Source organism: Centroberyx affinis, unplaced genomic scaffold, assembly GCF_046629955.1.
Source record: "Centroberyx affinis isolate AG114_WGS23_722 - 3 ecotype Tasmania unplaced genomic scaffold, CSIRO-AGI_Caff_v1 ptg000950l_1, whole genome shotgun sequence".
Lineage (NCBI taxonomy): Eukaryota > Metazoa > Chordata > Actinopteri > Beryciformes > Berycidae > Centroberyx > Centroberyx affinis.
This window is the reverse complement of record NW_027279524.1, coordinates 386,166-406,427: the sequence shown is the minus strand read 5'-3', so window position 1 is coordinate 406,427 and position 20,262 is coordinate 386,166. Positions and strand designations below refer to the sequence as shown.

The following is a 20,262-nucleotide window of genomic DNA, read 5'->3' as shown; positions in this document are numbered from 1 at the left end:
AAAAAAAATTACAATCCGGTTATGGCAGCAGAGTGGTTGGACTCATATTTAATCCAAGTGTGTTGAGGTGTAACAACTGAGTCCCATACTGCAAACACAGGGATGTGAGGTTTCAGTTATTCCTTCAATTTATTTCTAATTGAGGTATATAACAATTTTCCTGCTTCTTTTCTCCTTTTCTTGCAATTTTGTGTTTCTGATCACATCCCTCAAACTTAACAACATCCCAGCCTCCCAGTGGCGGCTATGGAAGAATTGTCACAGGACTGAATCGGGCGATGAATTCGCAGCCTGTTAAATGCACGCTCTTGGATTAAACTGTCTCGGGGCGGAATTGAGATTCATGAGCCTTCTCGCGCACTTTCCGGTAAATTACCCATCGTATTAGCGAATCGTTTCGCTGAGAGTCGGAAGCGCTCACGGATCTCGTTACACCCATCACACTCCTGCACCGTTATGACACACATGGGGGAAAAAAACATGACTACAAATAACGATGTACACGTAGTTTTCTTTCTAAAAAAAAAAGAGATTTTCATTCAAAAAGGTATGCATTGGTTTTTTTTATAAATATATTGATTTCATCCAAACCTATTCGACTCTTTATAAAAATCATTCTTTGGGTTGATCCTTCCCAACAACCAGCTGAGATGACAAGAAGACATCTGCATAGGTTTGCACAGGTGCTTTACACATGAGTTCAATCTCAGACAGACACCAGACACGGTGCCACACTACATCATCATTCACGCTCAGAGAGTTCAGCTCAACACATACTGCTGTACCAATGGAGTCACAGATGTGTCTAGCCTGAACGGAAGCCCGGCAGCCAGGAAATCAAAGTGCCCACGAAGGTTCAAAGCAATGACAATGGAGGTAGACTTTTACTATTAGTGTTTGCTATTAACTAATGCAGCTCAATTGAGAGAAAGTGGAATTTCTGTACGTCAACTCGCCTTTAAGGAGTTGAAATGCAACAGGTTAATGTTGCAGGACTGATTGTAGGACAACGTGAAGGGCTTTAAATTTGCCCATGTGCCCCGGAGCATTGGTGAGCATTGTATCTCCTCCATTGTATCTCAAGCTGATGTAAACAATTTTCAAAATTTGGTCAGCTAGGAAGATGATTGACATCACGAGGACAATGTCGGACGGTGCCTGTTCCTCCGAAGAATGGTGTTAAATGACATGAACTGGTAGGAAAAAAAAGACACACCGCCCGGACGGACGCTACCACCAACCTCAGCCACCCAGAGGTTTATTCAGATGTGGGAGATGAACATGAAGCCCAGTTAGAATTCACCACAGACCTGAGAGAGACGCAACAAAAAAAGTCAGATAGGCTGGTTTCTTATACATTCGCTCAATTTAATGGTCCCTTTCTGCTGCTCAGGCTGCATTCATTTTAACTGAGATATGTTGAATGAGTGCTGAACATTAACCTTGGTCTAATGTGTTGCTACTGTTGGGGAAAGTACAAGTGTCGTTTATGTGTTGAGTGAGTTTCATGAGCCACGGTTATATTTAAAAAAAAATGCATGGCTGTAAGTGAGAAAATACGCATTCTTTTCTTCATTCCTGATATGCTTTACTGTTGCAGAGGTTTTTGTGGTTTTTGTCCAACAACGGTGATATCTGCGCAAGTCTGATATTAAATGGAAAATGCAGTCGATGCTATGGTACTGTAGTGATAAATCCAGCTCAGTTGACTGGGACCGAGGCCTCATGGTGAACATCCCCTGAACAAATGAATAAACCTGAGAGATCATATGTGGGTTAGCTGTAGCAGCACTGCTCCCTACCCAGAGAACGGTCATTATCCCGCTAGAGCGCGTCCCGTCCTGCTATCCCTCATCTTTTCCCATGATCCCGCTCTGTCCCGAGTATCCACCGGTCCCTCCCCAGACTCCTTGGCCTGATAACCGGGATGCGTACAGCGGGAGCTTGCGCACGGTGTTCCCTCTCTATAGAGTTGGCAGTGGGGCAGTAGAGATGGTAGTAGGCACTACAAGGGAACCGTCCTCTGTGGAGGTAAACTGTGTGACCCTGTTCATGTGAGATTTCAATGAGAGGGGCTGAAGCCAAAGCCTCTGGGGACGTCCTATTCTTATGCAAGCTCCCTTTGTCGCTGTTCACCAGTATCAGTAAGGAGAGAGGAGTGATGGGACAGATAAAGTGCAAAATGACCCCCCCGGCCCTCATGAGCCCCTCCTGTCTGTAAGTGTGTGCCGCTGCCCATCTTTGGCTGTGCTGTTACCCCTGTACTGTGTTCTCTCTCTCCCTCTCTCTCTCTCTCTCCCTCACCTCGTCTGTCTCTGTCTGCCTGGTGTGTTCAGGGCCAGTCCAGTAGGGCTCAGTTCTTTTTGAAGAAAGAGAAAAGCCTCTTGTCCCGGTCGGAGATGCGGTGAGCTCGTCTAGAGGACTGACCGCCGTGGGCCCCCGACGACCCTGACAGGGAGTAAGGGGCGGCGCGCCACTCGTCCTGGTGCTTGTCCATCAGCTGCTGGTCAATCACTCTGTGCATATCATCCTGAAAGAGGGAGCGAAGGACAGAGAAGTGAAGGAGAGAAAGACAGGAGAGAAATGTCAGACAGAGAAGGTATATGGCAACTTAACACTTAAGTGATAAGAACATAAACACTAAAATCATCCTTGTGTGCCTGATAGAGCATTTGTTCCAGTGCATTATGTTGAGTGATAGTGGGGTACTAGCATTCTCTCGCAAAAATGAGAGCAAGTAATCTTAAATGATGTAAAGTCTGACAGTTTTGTGTAGGAGATTGGTAAAATGTTCACCAAATATGATATAAAACTAATGTACTGTTTTCCACTACCAGGGACTACTTTCTCTGTGAACGTGGTGGATGATGGGCAGTGTTGCCAAGGAAAGTAGCTATTGGCTGCTCAGAGAGTCGCTAGAAGGCGCCAGATGATGTGATACGCTAATTAGCATATGAAGATATTTGCTACAGCCCCCATTCTTAGCGGAGGTAGGGGTTACAGTGTGTACGGAAAGCGGTCTGGGGTCTGCAAAGTGGTCTGAAAAGTCACTAAATCTAGCAACAAAGTCCTAAATTTGGCAACAGTGGTGATGGGAGACTGTGTACCGCTAAAGATCACTGCCCAGTGGATGAATACATGGTTGTTTGCCTGAAATAGTTCCAAACATAAACCTGGCTAAAGCAGTTAAAGGAATAGTTCACCCAAAAATGGAAATTCTGTCATCATCTCCTCACCCTCATGCCAGTTGAAACACAGGTGAAGTTTGTCCATATAACACACAGGGAGGTTGCAGCACAACTCCATAGCAGCCTTCTCCAACACAACTGAAGTCAGTGGGGACCAGTTCTTCAGAGTTCCAAAAAGACCTACAGTATATTTACACCATCATTTAGTTCAAATCTTAACTACAGCTGATTGATTTGCAACAAATAATGGTGTATAGGTCTTTCTATTCACAGTATAGTTTTTGTGTTGGAACTCTAAAGAACAGGTCCCCACTGACTTCAGTTGTTTTGGAGAAGGCTGCTACCAAGTTGTGCTGGCAACCTCCCTGTGTGTTATATGGACTAACAAATTTCACCTGTGTTTCATTTGGCATGAGGGTGAGTAGATGATGACAGAATTTTCATTTTTGGGTGAACTATTCCTTTAAACTGAGTTACTGATATTTCATTTTTAACATTCATGAATCTAGAGGCCATTCAATACAACAACTTTTTATTACTAAAACTCAGTCTTCTTAGTTTGGATAATCCTAGTCTCCTACTGTCACTCTACAAAGAGTATGCTAAAGTGTTAGCATGGAGCGCCGCAGCAAATGGTCTACCGGGGACACATGGATGATTTTGGTGTCTGTGTTCTCATCACTTAACAGGTAAGTTGACCAACAGGCCAAACTCCCAAAACCTTGGTGTATTCCTTTTAAAGGAGCCACAGGAGTATGGAGAGGGGAGACAGAGGGAGACAGACTGGACGACAGTGGAGCGATGGTTCTCAGTGAGTGGTTAATGCTTTCAGAGAGACAGGCAGCCGGGATGGGCGTTTGTCCTGAGTCAGCTAACCGTAGCATGGAATGGCTCGGCATGGCGTGGTCGAATTAGTGCGGGGATGGAGGGGCGAGATGGCGCGCCTCAGCTCACCTCTAAGGCAGGAGGGGGGTACCACAGGGGAGAAAGGGTGGTACGGAAGCTGAGAAAGGCCACTAGATCAGAAACCACAAGAGCCACACAGTAAAGAGCCCTGAGGAGGCAAACTGTAGGCAGGGAAAGAGAGAGGAAAGAGCTGCTAGTTACAGATGAGGGAGGGGAGGGAGGGGACACACACACTCACACACACACACACACACTGAGTCCTCAATCTAACATGTTATATGTTTCCTTAGTGGCACCCACCACAGCAAACTGATTAACATACAACTGCATTTGTTTTTCAGTTGTTTTTCAGGAGTACATTGAGTGGCTCAGTGTATGTGCATATTGTAAAATTGTTAAAACAGAAATACACTAGACAGTAGTTACAGGAAAGGGATGGAAAAAGACAAACTATTTCAACAATTATTGTATATTCATTTGTATATAACTTATAACATGATGAAGAAGAAATGAAGAAGGAATCTTGCTATACATTATATATTAGTCTGCCTAATAATTACAATTTAAGTGGCACTAGCTAAATTCATACACAATCTAAATTTATAGTTGCTATACCTGACCAGCTTTATTTGTGTAACAACTTTCAAAAAAGGTGTTGTAAAACACTCTGCAATGATTAGCTATTAGATATAAGACATGAACCCCCGGCCTGTGACCTTTGACCCACCTGCCAGGCCTCCAGCTGCTGTGATAGGTTGAGCTTCTGCTGGATGGCGTCCAGCAGCTGGCTGTTCAGAGACATGATGTCTATCTTACACTTCGCCAGCTCCATCTCCACCGCTTTCTTCCTGGAAGACACACACAGACTGATGAGTGACGTCCTGCTAGCATGGAGGCTTGTTTTCATAAACCCTTTTACATGGTGATGAATGTAAAATGACTTCTTAGAGGAGAGCTGAGAAATGAAATTGTTATAATCTGTATCTATCTAATGAATAATGATGTAAACCTGTGTCATTATACTGATGAATTATGTTCAAGTCTACTCTATTTTGTACATTTTGTACAACTACAATTACACCTGAAGTGTTGGATAAATTACTAAACACAATACTTGATAAGTAATTATGTAAGCAATTCCTGACTGCTAAGCGTTGTCTCATGCTGTGTCCTACTTGGCTATGGCGTCGTCTCTGTCCCGTATAGCGCTCTGGAGCTGCTCGCTGGGCTCTCGCACTTCAGCCATCGCCCTGATCCGCTCATTCTCCTCCTGGACAGAGTGCATCTCTACAGACAGCAGCGCCATCTGCAGGACACACGGGGGAGGAACGACACGGGGGGGGGGATGCGTCACAGACACGGGCCTTATAAATTCAAGATCACAGCCAGTCTTCCTCGGCTGAATCGCATTGAGGAGTGCTTGTGTGTGAGAATGATGTTCAGTCGACCCGAAGGAGAAGTGACCAGAGATGTGGATTGATTTCATATTGTCTAGAACATGTAGGACAGTGTTTCAACCCCCCTGGGGAAGGTGAGCTGTCCTGGTGGGAGGAAAGACAAGGGGCTGAAGCGTTGTCCTCCATTATAAACAGCATCAAATAAATTCACGTTTGCTCACACACGCACACAAAAACCGGTCTGTACCACTTCTGTGTCATCGGTTCAACTAAATTACTTATTACTACTTATTCTTAGACATGAGCACCCTTGAGTGCAATGTTATTCAGCCAAGAAAGATTAGATGTGATCTTGAATTAATAAGAGCCGTGGCTGACGCATGTCTTGTCAGGACCCCAGTATGAAGATTCTCGCCTTTTGTTCAGATTTCAACCTCCATATCCATCACCTGATCTCTGCCAATTCTTGCCTTTTGTGTGTATGTGTGTGTTGCAGCAGCCCGTACCTGATTGTGTAGTTGCAGCTGCTCGTCTTCGTTGCTGCGTGTTTTGTCCTGCTCGGCCTCATACAGCTCTCGGACTTCCCGCAGCTCCTCTCCCAGCTTCCTCACCTGCTCCTCCAGAGCCTCCTCATCGCTACGCCGGGAGCCCTGCAACACACAACACACACCACATCACAACACACACACACAACTATATTCTCAAAAAATCATTATTCACTATCTCTAAAACAAGCCCATAGAGGATTCAGTCTGTAAAAGTGTTATGATTCTGTCAACCAAGGACTTAAAGTCACAAGGAAACGGCATTTTGATGGTGTCTTGCTACATTTGTACAATGTATCAAGGGCAGTAAGTGTACCAGAATACATGAATGCATGGTTGTTGATATGCATGATGCTACACAAGAGCATCATCTACAGTCCTCTCCTTTGGAACAGCCTGCCACAGGACCTGAGGGTGTCACACATCTGTCTGTCCACATCTTTAAATGTAATGTTGAGACCTACCTTTTTAGCCTGGTTTTACTCACTAATCTTAATCTTAATATCAAAGTAATCATTGTGGGTCATACTTTATAATAACTGTCCTTACTAAATGGAGAATTTAGCATTATTTAACACTAGGTAAGTATTAGTCTGTGGCATGTTTATTGTTAACTATCAAATAATTTGAACTAAACATTATTTACAGGATGAAACTAAAATGAACTCATGTTAAACAATGATAAATTCACCATTTGCTAAGCATGGGTATTATAAAGTGTTACCTCATTGTGTCTTATGCTGTAATTTGTCTTACACATTGTGTTTTAATCCTCCTATTCATCATTGTTTTAACTGCCTTCATGTTAAACACTTTGTATGTAAGGTGCTGTACAGCTAAAGCTCGACTGCCTGCTAGTGTGACGTTGGGTACCGTGGACTCGTTGCCGTCCAGCAGGTTCTGCGTGAGCCTCCGCAGCTCCAGCAGGCCGGTGTGGAGGCTCCCGGTAGGCACATCCTTGGCTGAGGACGTCTCCGAGGACTCGTCCATGGAAGAGTCGGTGGACAGCGCCGAGTCCGTGACGTCGTTTCCCCGCAGATGGGAGCAGAGCGACCGAACCTCGCAGTACGCCTCCCACAGCTGGAGGCGCAGCTGCACATGGGAGAGGGAGAGCGTTAATGTGTGTGTGTGTGTGTGTGTGTGTGAGAGAGAGAGTGAGAGAGAGAGAGAGAGAGAGAGAGAGAGAGACTACTGCTACTATTAATAATAATAATGCTACTACCACTACTCCTACTATTACTACTACTACTACTACTAAACAGATGGGGGGTTTGTCATTAGAAGATTCAATGAGCTAGTGGACTTTTCTGAGACTGACCACTTACCCGACACTAAACCCCACCCCTCTGGTGCTCAAAGCAGGTTAAAACAAACTCAAACTGGTATCTGCAGCCATACACAGTCATGCTACTTTACCTGCTCCCTCTCCTGCTCCTGCTCCTCCTGCTCCATGCTCTGCTCTATCTCACACAGCAGGCTGGAGGGGTGGGGGGTGAGGCCCTGCAGGCTGTGCTCCTCCGTCAGCTCCTCCAGCCGGGCGCTCAGCTGCCTGTGGGACACCTGAACCTCCTGCAGCTCCAGCTGGCTCTGTCGCAACTGATACAAACACAGCAGGCAATGCTGGGACTTAAAGGTGCAATAAGTACAATCTTTGCTGTCCAATAGTACATGAATCAGTAGGTGGCGCTCAGTAACATAAAACATAAAATCAGTAACAAATACCCAATGGGTATCTACAAAGATGGCTTTGTAGAAGGTAATTACCAAAAAGAGGACGTCCCTACCCTCAAAGGTATGAGATCTAATGGCTGTGTGACACCGTATGAAGCCCTTCATGCAGCCCTCATGCTCTCTACCTGTAGGTCCTTCTCATGGCACTGCTTCTCCAGCACCAGCGTCCTCTCCCTCAGGTCGTCCACTGTGTTCTGCAGCAGCTCGTTCTCCTCCAGCATGGCGTGAACCCGGCGCTCCAGCTCCATCTTCCTCTCCGACAGCATCTTAATCTGAAGGGTCAGAGCGCGGGTCAGACGTCACGGCGCGGAGAAACGGGCATTAAGAGCAGAAACTCAGGATGGTTTTCTTTTTCTGGCCGACGCGGGACAGACAGGCGGCCGCGGACTTAATTAAAAGCTCATTTTCTAAAGTTGTTGTTCTCCCAACTGCGAGGCAAGCCGCTCTTACACAAGATTAAAAGTACTCCCACCGGCCCAAAGAATGTTTGTTGCCTAGCACAGGCGTAGGCGTTGGTTGCCACCCTCGTCTTCAGGAATGTCTTGGTGAAAGGTTAGTGCCTCAACAAAACTTGATACCAGCTTATCCCTTCCCGTCCCTGTGTAACGGCCTTGAACTGAATTCTGTTGCTGCAACAATGCAACACATTTCTCATGGTGGGAGAATTGTTTTTCTGTGTCTTTGTAGCTTCCAGAGCAGCTTTCCCCATTAAACAAACATCAGTTCTTGTTCATTTTTACCCCCCCCCCCCCCCGCCCGCCTCCCCCTCTCCTCCCCACCATCACTGCTTTTGACCTACATCTGCTAACCTACTTCACAGTGCAGGAGCTTGACGTTTTGTGCCGCTCTGTGGCTTTTACTACCATATGAGAGTCTACATGGCCAGGTTCGGCACGTCCTTCAGATAGTTTGTCTTGCTATGATAGTCTCTGTGTGACAAAGATAGGGGTAAAAGCCATTAGTCATCAGCGCTTGTCATATTAACGCTGGAGTGGTGGGAGCACCCAGACATTGCAGCATCCGAGCTAAATATAGAGCGCTAGCTTTTTCTCCCAATTATAGCGCAGGCTCTGCAGTCGGGGTGTTTTCTCCCCGGCTTTGAAGAGGAGCCAGGAGTACGTCTGAACTGTTTACATTGTTACGCTCCCCACTTATCTCGCAGATATCATACATGAAGACACGGCTGGCTCGGTGACATCACAACACGTCTCATGCTCCGCTGACCAAGCATGTTATTCATGCTCAATCTCAGGAAACAGGGATTGCCATAGGGATAAGTGGGAAAATGTTATTAAATATATATAGTATATTTAATTATTTAACGATTATTTGCTAATTTGTTTTATTGATATGTAAATTGTTTTTTGGCTTAGATACCCTTTAATTTTGGTCAACAGTGGATGACAGCTGATATTCTTTAACACACCAAGACACCAACCATTTTGGGTTATGTACTATAGATGTAGCATTTTCAACTGTATTATGGTTATATAAGGTCAAAAAAATAATAAATGAATCCAATAAAAGATTCAATAATCTACCATAAGAAATAATAGTAATTTGCCCTAACTCATCATTTAGTTGGACACAGAGGGGATGACACACAATTCAAAAGTAAAAGCAAACTCTTAGTGCAATCCTTGTTTCTATGTTTTACAATAAGTCACATGCAGCATGCAGTCTGACCAACAGACAGCGATCGGTAACCACTCACTTCTAGCCCTTGCTGCTCCAACCGAGAGGAGGAATTCATTTGAGAGGAGGAGGAAGGGGGGGGGGGGAGAGAGACAGAGAGAGAGAGATGAGGGAAAAGATTAAAGAGCGAGAGGAAAAGATCAGGTGTGAGAAAGCCTGAGGAGCCCTGACAGGAAATTCCCTGGAAGAGGAGCATCATTCCTCAATGGCAGTAAATAAGGTAGGTAATAATAACAAACACCGCTCTCTGAAATGTGTGACAGTGTTTGTTCAAAGCAGTGTTTCACTTTTTTTCTCTTATTAGCACAGGAGCTGTCAACCTCCAACATCAGCTGCCCCGGGGATCTGTTGTCACCTCCGGCATTCAGGCTTTCCTCTCAGTACCAATAATTGCAAAAAGGCAAAATGACTTCTTGAGAAGCAGCACCCTCAACACAGAATAATCAATACCTGGCTCTACTTTTCTCTGTTAGCACTTTTAGGCTAGATGTTTGACGGTTGACTGCTCATGGACTCCTACAAAAAGTACCAATCAAAGAATCATCAGTCAAGCTGTCAATCAATCATCCAGCCAGTCAATCGATCAGCCACACGTTGTATAAAGTGATACATAAAGCAGAGATTGTGTTGATAGTAGCTCACCTCAGCCTGTAGACTCTCTAGTCGTGTCATGTGCTGGCTTGTAGACACACTCTTCTCCCTGAAGTCGTTCCGTAACGAATGGACCTGAGTGGACAGCTGCCTCTCCACCTCCGCAGCCTGGACACAGAGAGAGTGAGTGAGAGAGAGAGAGAGAGAGAGAGAGAGAGAGAGAGAGAGAGAGAGAGAGAGAGAGAGAGAGAGAGAGAGAGAGAGAGAGAGAGAGAGAGAGAGAGAGAGAGGAGAGAGGGAGGGCAAGAGAGAGAGAGAGAGCATAAGAGAGAGAGGGAGGGCAAGAGAGGGAGAGAGAGCATAAGAGAGAGAGGGAGGGCAAGAGAGGGAGAGCGAGAGAGAGAACAGTGTCAGTTAACTAGAGTCCACATTGCTAAGTGTGTGTGTTATGACAATAGCAGTGATTAATGTGTTGCTGTTGTGTTCACTGCTCCATTACATTAGAAAGATACAGACATGTACAGCAGCACTTTTATCAGTCTGTGTTGCTTTCCCAACATATTGAGGTGACTCATTTGAGTCTGATAAGGAACCGCAAGATACTCCTTGTTATTCACACACACACACACACACACACACACACACACACACACGCATGCACTAACACACTGATGTTCTTTCTGCAACTGACACAGTGTTAATTGTGAGTGAGTCACCCCCCTCCCTGCTCTGTTCCTGTAAATGCTGTATTTGATAGCTGTTCCTGCGAAAGCACAGTTTTAGCCAAATGTCACGGCCTTATTTTCTTTTTTTTAATCTGAAACAGTCCACTCCTCGGTCTCCGGTGCAGCAGACTGTGCTCATCAGCTGAGCTTATTGGACGGATGGGATCAGGCCACAGGGAGCCCGGCCGAACCTCATTAGCATAAAGCTGCACTCAGGAAGCTGCCATTCACATCATCGTCACTACCATGGCAACAGCACAATCCTGAAAAGCGCTCACTTACTACAGCCCACTGACGAGACAAAAATGATAGTAAATATGTCCAACAGTGTAAGATAAGCAGCAACTGATTTCCACACTGGCTACAGATTCCATTTTTATAATCATGACGAATGAGAATGGGCCACAGCTTCAAGGGAATAACATTTTATAATTGAATTGCTGTTTAAAAATGTAACAATTTCTGTTTAGTCACTAGGGGCTGAGTGCAAATCATGGTGTGTTTTTAAACTCAATAAGAACAGGAGTTACCAGTCACTGTATATCAGCCTGAAGTGCATTTAGGCCCAGGCTTGCCTCTAGGTGGCACTATGATGTTTATAAGAGCTCTTCACACACTGCTGCAGCTTTTTGAGAAGCTCTTAGGGAGATGTGAGGAAGCTCAACAGCTGGTCGCGTAAGATTAATTTCAGACTCACTTCAGTTCACTTTTGTCCTTAGGTAACACTGCTTGTAGTCTGCAGTTGTATTCTGCTGGGAGTCTCTGAAAAGGACGAGCTGTCAGAACGGCTCTGCTTCAGCTCCACTATGAACAGAAACTAATACTACACTCTGGCAACAGCGTGCCTTCTTTGCTGTGTTTGTAAATGTGTTAGAAGTATGATTTTAACAGTAATTTCAAATGTAAGTGAGTGAGCGGTGGTGACAAGAGCAGCCAAAACTGGAGATTCAAGGAATTCCTATAGAGGTATGCATGCTGAAAAGTGAAAATGTTCTATTGAAGTGAAATGACACAGCATGATAAGAAGGTATGGTACAGTAGGAGGTACACTTACAGTGTTTTGTAAGTACTGTCAATCAATCAGTCAGTCAATAAATCAATCAATCAATCAATCAGTCAATCAATCAATCAATCAATCAGTAACCCACTCACTCCTCTCCTTCAGCTCTACCCATCTCCATTCTGAACACACCCAATGCTATGTGTTGAGATCCCAGCATTATGTAGCGTTAATGTGAACAACACTGAAACTGTAACTTATGGCACTAACTGCTTAAGAATGAAATAAGTTAAAACATAACTATCCTTACGATAGTTAATGAAGGTGCTTAAATCATCTACAGCCAAACTACAATAGTATAATATCTGAGTCTATATGGATAATTCATTCCTACAATGACAAAAATACACTAAACTGACTGTGATGCAGTCCCCATCTGGCACTCCAGGCAGGTTAAACAAATGCTAAGAATAATTTGCAACTACAATCTGTCCCAGGTCTGAAGTTCATGTCATTACCTTGTCATATTATTGTCTGCTAATGACTCTTAGCCAGTATTCACTTCCAGTCACCAGATGTGCTTTTTGTCTTTACTGGGCCAGAATGACACACCACACAGCAGTTAATAGCTGCTGTGTGGAAAACCTCATAACTCCACTTTTAAGGATTTTCATATGTTTACTTGAACTGAAGGTTTAGCTGGACCTTTATAATGTAGCTTGAGTGATTTCACGACCAGAGTGAGGATGAAACACATTCAAAACAGCACTAGCATTCCCAGAATGCATAGCTGTTAATCTGAAAACATGGCCTGTTTTCTAAATGTGTGAAAATGTGACTTTTTAAAGATTAGGGGTTTTCCTCCGACAGCAGCGTGATCCTGTCTGCTTTGCGTGGGAGACTGATGTGCAATCAGCGGAGGTCAGTGCAGAGGCAGGTCACAGCGGTAATGTGACATCTGACCCAGTGGCCCACTGCGCTGACAGATTGAGATCACAGGGAAAAACAGGAGAGCTGACCGCAGACTGACGGATCTGCTGACATTCCTCTTAATCTGAGCATAAAGTCCTCAGATCTCAGATCAAGCATTATCGGCGCGACAGTACACACACACACACGCACACACACACACAGGGGCAAATGAGACTGCTGTGACAGAATCCAGGGCAGCAAAGTAGGGCTCAGTGGTGAGAGACATTCCCCTACAGTCTCTACTCTGACAGGCAGGAAGGTAGACATCACATGTTGACTCCATCACAGGCTATGATTAAACTCTATCTACGGCTGCAGAACATGACGTGGCAGACACGGGGGGCGGCAGGTGTGCCACAGGTCTTCTGTGTCGCAACCCCAGCATCACGCTGGCCGTACCCTTGCCATCGCGCAGCTCTGCAGAGAGCACATTCCCATGGTAACAACACATGGAGTTTCAATTCGCATGTCACTCTGGTTGTCATAGCAACCAGGGAGAGGCGCGATTGGCGGAGCTGTGACTTGCGGTCTTCTGGTATTTTCCTTAGTCATTTTCATAGAGCGCTGTCTAGTCTAGACTCGGGGAGGGTGGGCTACCCCACCTTGATTGCATAACAAATCCTCCGAGTGAGAGCAGGTGCCCGTTAGAAAGCCTTGATACCAACAGCCACAGTGGGCTGATGGGAGGCAGCGGCAGACGTTTTCTGCTCCAGTGACTGGATCTGAACTAAAGCTGATGGCTGGAGAGCTGCCCAGGGACCGTGTTCGACACAGACTGGAGGTTGTAAAAGGAGGAGTGGGATGGAGTCACGTGCAAAGAATGAATGTACTGTACTAAGGAGGCAGGGGACAGCATGGGACACAAGGTTTCTGCTCTTTTGTCATGTTTGAACACATTCTAAAATAGTACAGACATTACACCTGGGTTGTTAAATGGCGGTAGATGACTAATCAAAACAGAATCAAATCTCCGTCTCCATGGCCTCACTTTGATGAGTCACTGGAGGCTGCTGTGGACGTCTAATTAGGTAAATGCTGGCAGAAACCGGGGGGGTTGAAGGAGGCAGAACTGACCATGGCCATAAAGCATGCAGACACTTGTGCTGGAGTCAGTGCGTCCCTTCCCTTCTCTGTGCATGTGTGGTAATGTAATTAGAGAAATGTCCCCTCCCCCCCTGGTTCACTCTGATCAGATTAGGCCTCAGGAGATTGGCTGTCCTCACACCCCAGACCAGACCAGACCAGACCAGAGCAGCACACATCCTCAGCTCTATTCCCGGATCGATGTGTGCTTCGTTTCTTTGTGTGTGTATTGCATATAATGTGTAGTTTTATCAGCAATTATTGGAAAACTCGTGCAAATACACACAGACACACACACACACACACACACACACACACACTAAGCCTGGAATAACCACAGGGGGTCTTTGTGCTGGCCTAAGGCTAAGATGTGGCTTGGCTAAACTGTTAGATCTTCTTCAGCTAAAGATCTGAGTGGAGTTACCCTCCGTTATTAATTAAGTGCAGTATGGATCAGCGTTGTTGTGGCTCCTGATTGAATGCATATGGAAAGGCTATTACCACGGATTACAGTCTAATCCCCTCAGCGCTGCATCTTACCCTGTGACTTACATCACTTCCTGTGGAGTGCCCTGCCTCCTCAAGGTCGTCCCTACGGCAGACAATTAGGGAGTTTATTAAGAAATCACCTCTCCACAGGAGCCATTATAAGGGAGTTGCACTGTTTTTCCCTAAATATAATCTTTGGCTGGACTATTTGCTTTGATATGTGCCCTCTGAAGAGCCGTCAGTCATACCGTGGATCCGATTCTGACTGTGATGTAATGATGGCAGCCGCAAACTGATTAGCACTTTTATCGGCTCCTCCTGTTTGTGTGTTATTGTAAACCCCGGAGGCTGTGAACGTGACTGTGCTGTCAATTAACAGTCTGGTCCCCAATAGATGTGTCTGTTGTCCAGTCGCCGTACTCTGAAACATGATTTCCAGCAGGTGTGCCAGAGAACTACAATAACAAGCTCATAATCACTTGTTGGGCAGTGTGCCTCCTGGTGCTGTTCTGAAAAACCACGGAGAGGAACCAGCAATGTAGACATTGTTAGCTTGATGACTGAACATCAGTGTAAGTGTACACATGTACTGCATATAGGTCAACATGATGTTAGGGCCATAACGTGCTAATCCATAACTCTGGATGGGACTGAACACACACAAGCAGCAGGGCTCAGATAGACCTATTTACATCTTAACAAGAGCGCTGCTGTTGAAGGGGAGACTATGGGGAGAGTCTGGGGGGGCAGGGGGGGGCAGTTGAAAATAGCAGGCCTCTGGTGGCGTTACTACAGCAGGGTTTCCTCACGTTCCCTCCGTTCAATCAGAGCTGTACACAGTTAGTAAGACACACTATAAGCCCATTGCTTAGTAACAAGTAGAAACAGACTGGGAGAGAGAGAGAAGAGAGTAAGAAAGAGATAAAAAGAGAGAGAGAGAGCACTGTGGCTGACCTCATTTATTTTATTACCCAGCAGGTCTCTCCGCCTGCCCAATGCAGTGAATCATGAGACTCGGATCGATGTAGTCAATTAGGTCTCATGAATTCCACTGAGTCATAAACACCACAAGATATGCTCTCCCCCAAAACACGATACAGACCAATTTCAGGGAATATCCACATAGATTCCCATACCCAGGCTCTGATCAAATCAAATGCAGTTTAATTATGCTAAGTGCCCGCTCTCGCTAGGATCCATAGCAACTGGCCGGTCTAGGGCGCAGCACGGCCCTCGATGGCAGCGTGATGGCGGTGGGGCGAGACGGGGCGGGCGGTCGACTTAATCTGATCAGAGATGGAGATGAGAGAGGCAGAGCGCGTCTGCAGGATGGGGAGCAGACCTGCAGCGGCGACAGGAGTGCAGCTGGTGGGCTAAAACCAGAGAAAGACAGCCTCCTCCTCGCCGGGTTGGGGAGGCAGCCTGCGCCTGGCAGCAGATCTCATCTCCTCCCAGGAGGACGGACAGGCAGGCAGCACAGAACACAAGTGTGAGCGTCGCCATGGCTGTCACCAAGGCACCGCGACGGGCCTGTCAATCTCCACATATGAAGCTCCGGGGCTTTCTGTAGCGTGGCCCCCCCCCCCCGTCCCCACCTTGCACCCCCTACCAGCCCACCTGGCAGCAGTCGACACTGCGATGCCTCTGTTTGCAGGGTTAGCGGACTCCCTGGGGGTTTAGGTGTTAAAATGGGCTCATAGGTATAGGCTTATCCCTCTGACATGCAATGACACAGCTGAGCTTCCTGCTATGGAAAGCAAGCTCATCCCTGTGACATAAGAGTGGCAAAGTGAGGAGCGGTGTGTTGCTTTTCAGCCACACAGGTCTGGTCTGTGATTATCAACCACTCTATATGACTGTGGTGACCAGACCTCTGTCATTTCCCTGATGTGGGAGTTAAGCCAACCTGGAGGTAACTGACCATTCTGTCTGTCCCTCTTTTGATGCAGATTGAGTGGATTGAGGGGCTGTGGGTGCTGTTAGGGGAAGCTGCTTAGGGAGGTTTAATCAGGCGTAGCTACAACGCTGGCACTCTCAACTCCATCAATCTGCATCTACCGTAGAGCCGGATCAATCACAGTCTCTCCTGACCGATGCACACCACATCAACCAGGATACAGCCTCGAGTAACCTCTTAGCCCAGCCTTTTCTACTACTCTTTTCTTTTCTTTCACTATCTGCTGTGTGCATTTCACTCTCTTTCCCCCTTTCTATCTATCTATCTAATCTGTGTATCTATCTCTTGTGGGCCCTTTTCTACTCCGCCTGCCCAAATAACTCTACCTAAATTACCTATCAATATGCAGAGTGGTATTGCATAAGTGTGCAGTCCAATCCTTCTAAATTATTCAGCGTAAGACCAGGAAGCTCCACTTTCCTTTTGATGAGTTAGCATAATTCAGGTGAAGTTATAGAGAGAGACAAGTTGAAGGAGGGTAGACCTCCCCAGAGGGATGATGGATCCTCACTTGGTTGAGCACCTTATGTCATGTCAGCCAGGCAGACTTGAACTGAACTGAGTGGCCCCGAGGCCACACCAAGGAAACACACACACACACACATACACACCAGCATTTCCATAAGAGATGTGTCTTGGCGGGGTGGAAGGACCTTTAAAGCAGCATTTAGACCATATGACACAAAAACTCTCCATTGAAGCCAATACTAATTAAATTAAATTCTTCCATGCAGATTGGCCCAGCCTGCCTGAAGCACTGACACACACACACACACACACACACACACACACACGTACACCGCCCCTCACCCTACTGAGTTGCTCCAGCAGTCTATGGTTCTGTTCAGAGAGCTCGCTGATGGCCTTGGTCTTGTCCCTGTCAGCCTCTCTCAGCTGGACCTGGTGGCGCTCCAGCTCGCCCTGCAGCTGCTGGACGTCCGTCTCCAGCTCGGCCACGCGACCCTCCCACTCCCCCTCCCGACTTTCCAGACGCCGACGCAGCTCATGCTTCTCCTGCTCCAAGTGCTGCGTGTGGACAACGAGAGAGAGAGAGCATCGGGGTTAAAGCTTGATTGGACTGGATTTGTTTTATTGGCTGACTTGAATAGAGCATTAATTAAGCACAAATAAAATCATTGAAGATGTTACAATAAAGTCAGAGACTTATTTCCATTGTGGTGCTCATGATGTAAACATGCTATGACCAATACATTTAACATCAATCAGAAACAATATGGAGTTGAGGATGACCAGAGCTTGATTATTACGCCTTATACAAGATATCTACCTTTTGAAAGTGACACCTACTTCTACCAAAAATGATTGATAGCCCAAAAACAAACAAGTGTGGTGGGACTTTTTAAAGGGTAGTAGGCAATCTAAGCTTTAACTGTTGAAAAATGACACTTTTACACATTTGGTCTGCTGCAGCATTTGGGAAATGAACCCATCTAGCCTTAGTTCCTGGAGTGACAGCTCAGAGAACGGGATGCTGCTCTCTAGTCTCTAGATGGCAATGAAAGGTGGACAGATGCACTGCAGCACCAGAGGTTGCCAGAGTTTGGATGGGGGTTGTTATTATGGTTAAGCCCATGGCTGAAGCAGCTGGCATCTGGGTTGCCACTATTTTCATCTCTGGGTAAAGGCCTGAACAAAGGGAGGGATCAAAGCAGAATCAAAACAAGACCGCAAAACATCAGCCACAGGTTAGAATAGGATACCGGGAACCAAAACGACATAAATATGATTCTGGGAGTCTGATATGAGGAGGCAGCTTATTTCTCTGAGCTGTAACATGAGGCTGAATGTGGATAAGGGCCGAGCAGATGTACAGTAGATACAGTAGGCCCTGGATAGCCAGAGGATTAGTCTTTGTGGTTGTTCCCAGGCCACGTGTCGGCTTGTTTGAAGTTTTAAATACAACATGAACAAAAAGCTCTGCTGTACAGTATGTATGGCAAAGGCTATATGTGATACTTTGAGGACTCACTCACATCTACTTCACACAGCTTCCCTACACCTACACCTGTCTCAGATCCACTGCTGGTCAGTGTAAGAGAGAAGTGTAGCTGACATCAACATCACCTCAGACTGATGCTTACAGACAATAATATATAGGAATCATAAGAGACTAAACTTACTTTGATAGTTTAAATGTACTAGAGGCAGAATTTGTTTTGACCCTCATGAGTTTGTTTACATTGTGTAGGCCCACACTTCAGTTGACTTAGGCCTATTGCATACTGTGGACAAACCAGAAATAGGCCTGGGACAGAATTAAAACTAGGGTTCATGCAACCTATTATTCTTTCTATTTTTTTTTACCTCTAATTTCTCGTTGAGATCTTTGTTCATTTTCTCATATTGCTTGGTCAAGTCTTGGTTTCTCTCCAGCAGCGCCTTGCCGAGTTTAGCAGCTAAAACCAAGTCTTTTTCCTTTTGACGGAAGAGCGACAGCAAGTCTGCGTTTTGCCCCACCGCAGGCGCCTCTAGGGCCGACAACTCCTCCTCGTCGCCCCGCTCTCCGGTGAGCATGGCTAGTTCCTCTTCCAGGGCCATGCCGAGGCCTCCGGAGCCGGCGTGAAGCAGCGAGTGGCCCTGAAACCCGCCCGGCTCCTGGGCAGCGGGGGCGGCCCGGGGCTCCATGCAGTCGCTGTCCAGCTCCAGTGGTGCTGAAACCACGGCGGACGTCTGCAGGTCGAGGCAGAAAGCGGACATCGCCGCCCGGCGGAGAGAAAGCCAACAGATGAGAGCCCAGTGATTTTACTCCGGCTGAACCCACCCTGTGACTGGGTTGGGCTGACCAGACCGGCTGATAATCGACGATTCATCCATCGATGCAGCTCCTCGCAATTCCAACCTGGATCCACTTCGAATAAAAACAGCTGTCTTCCCAGTTTCCTCACGTCTCTCTCCTCTAGGTTAACCGACCAGCCACGGCTCTGGCTCTGATTGAATCCCAGCAAACACCGCTTCCTCTGCAGCTTACTGACTGGCTGTTTATTATTAGACACACAAACTGCTTTTATCTCCGTATTAACCGCCTTGACGAGCTCTCCGCAGCGGTCGGTCGGTCAGAGTCCATCCCGTTGCGGGGTCCCGGTCCCCCATAATGATCGGCCTGTTACACCGGAGGCATTTGCCAGCCAAATAGACTACACGGCAGAGCGCGATCCCGGTACCCCCCCCCCCCCCCTCAAATGCGCGCCCCCGCCACGCTGGTATCGTCAGCTGCAACCTGTTACAAACAGCCACCCCATTGGCTGAAAATGATAGCGCCATATTTTGGTGCTTCTCCTCAGACATATGGGTGACATCCAGTGATGTAGTGAAATGGGCAAATGAAGAGATAAAACAGAAATAGACTATTACCTAAATTACCTTTGATGCAATATCATTAGTAGGTTTTTTGTGTACTGTTTGTATAATAAAAAAAAACATCATGTGATGTAGTGGATGTAGTGTAATCATAAGGCAAACAACCACTAATGTCAACAAAAATCTATATTTTTAGTAAATCAATTATATCTGGGTGTTACAGTGATGCAATTATCCTTCTCATTGCAAGTAGTGTAACGAATTACTATTTCAGTGTAATTTATGACATTTGTTAATATTGTTGTCTAAATATAACATTGAAGTTGAATTTAAAAAAAAGTATGATTATCCCAATCCCCCAATTAAAAATAAAAGCTGACTTTCTCTGGGTGGAGGTATTCCCAGCACTTTGATTTTATCATGGAAAATAACGACAAAACAAGAGGAAACTGAGTTATCGCGATGTTTGAAGGTAAACGAGAACGCAAGCGGCAATTGGGAGTGAAACGTAAATATAACGACGAGTAACGTAACGAATTGCTGCTCCCAATGACTAACACTTACAGTAATGCCATTATGTTTGACTTGAGTAACAAATAATGCATTATTTTTATTGAGTAACGCGTCCAAAACTGTTAACGTCCATCAGTTTGATACTACTTCCT

The 20,262-nt window shown here is 46.1% G+C and overlaps 1 protein-coding gene across 1 annotated transcript; it reads right to left on the bottom strand.

The window, feature by feature from the left end:
• Positions 1-2,353: 2,353 nt before the first annotated feature.
• LOC139646158 (BICD family-like cargo adapter 1) lies at positions 2,354-18,997 on the bottom strand. The gene is made up of 11 exons (XM_071522090.1): positions 18,605-18,997; positions 17,090-17,305; positions 10,105-10,221; positions 9,482-9,493; positions 7,893-8,039; positions 7,453-7,632; positions 6,910-7,128; positions 5,998-6,141; positions 5,270-5,400; positions 4,822-4,942; positions 2,354-2,530 (listed from the first exon to the last, which is right to left on the bottom strand). Exons 1-11 carry the CDS (start codon positions 18,995-18,997, stop codon positions 2,354-2,356), a joined length of 1,857 nt encoding a protein of 618 aa, XP_071378191.1.
• Positions 18,998-20,262: the final 1,265 nt, after the last annotated feature.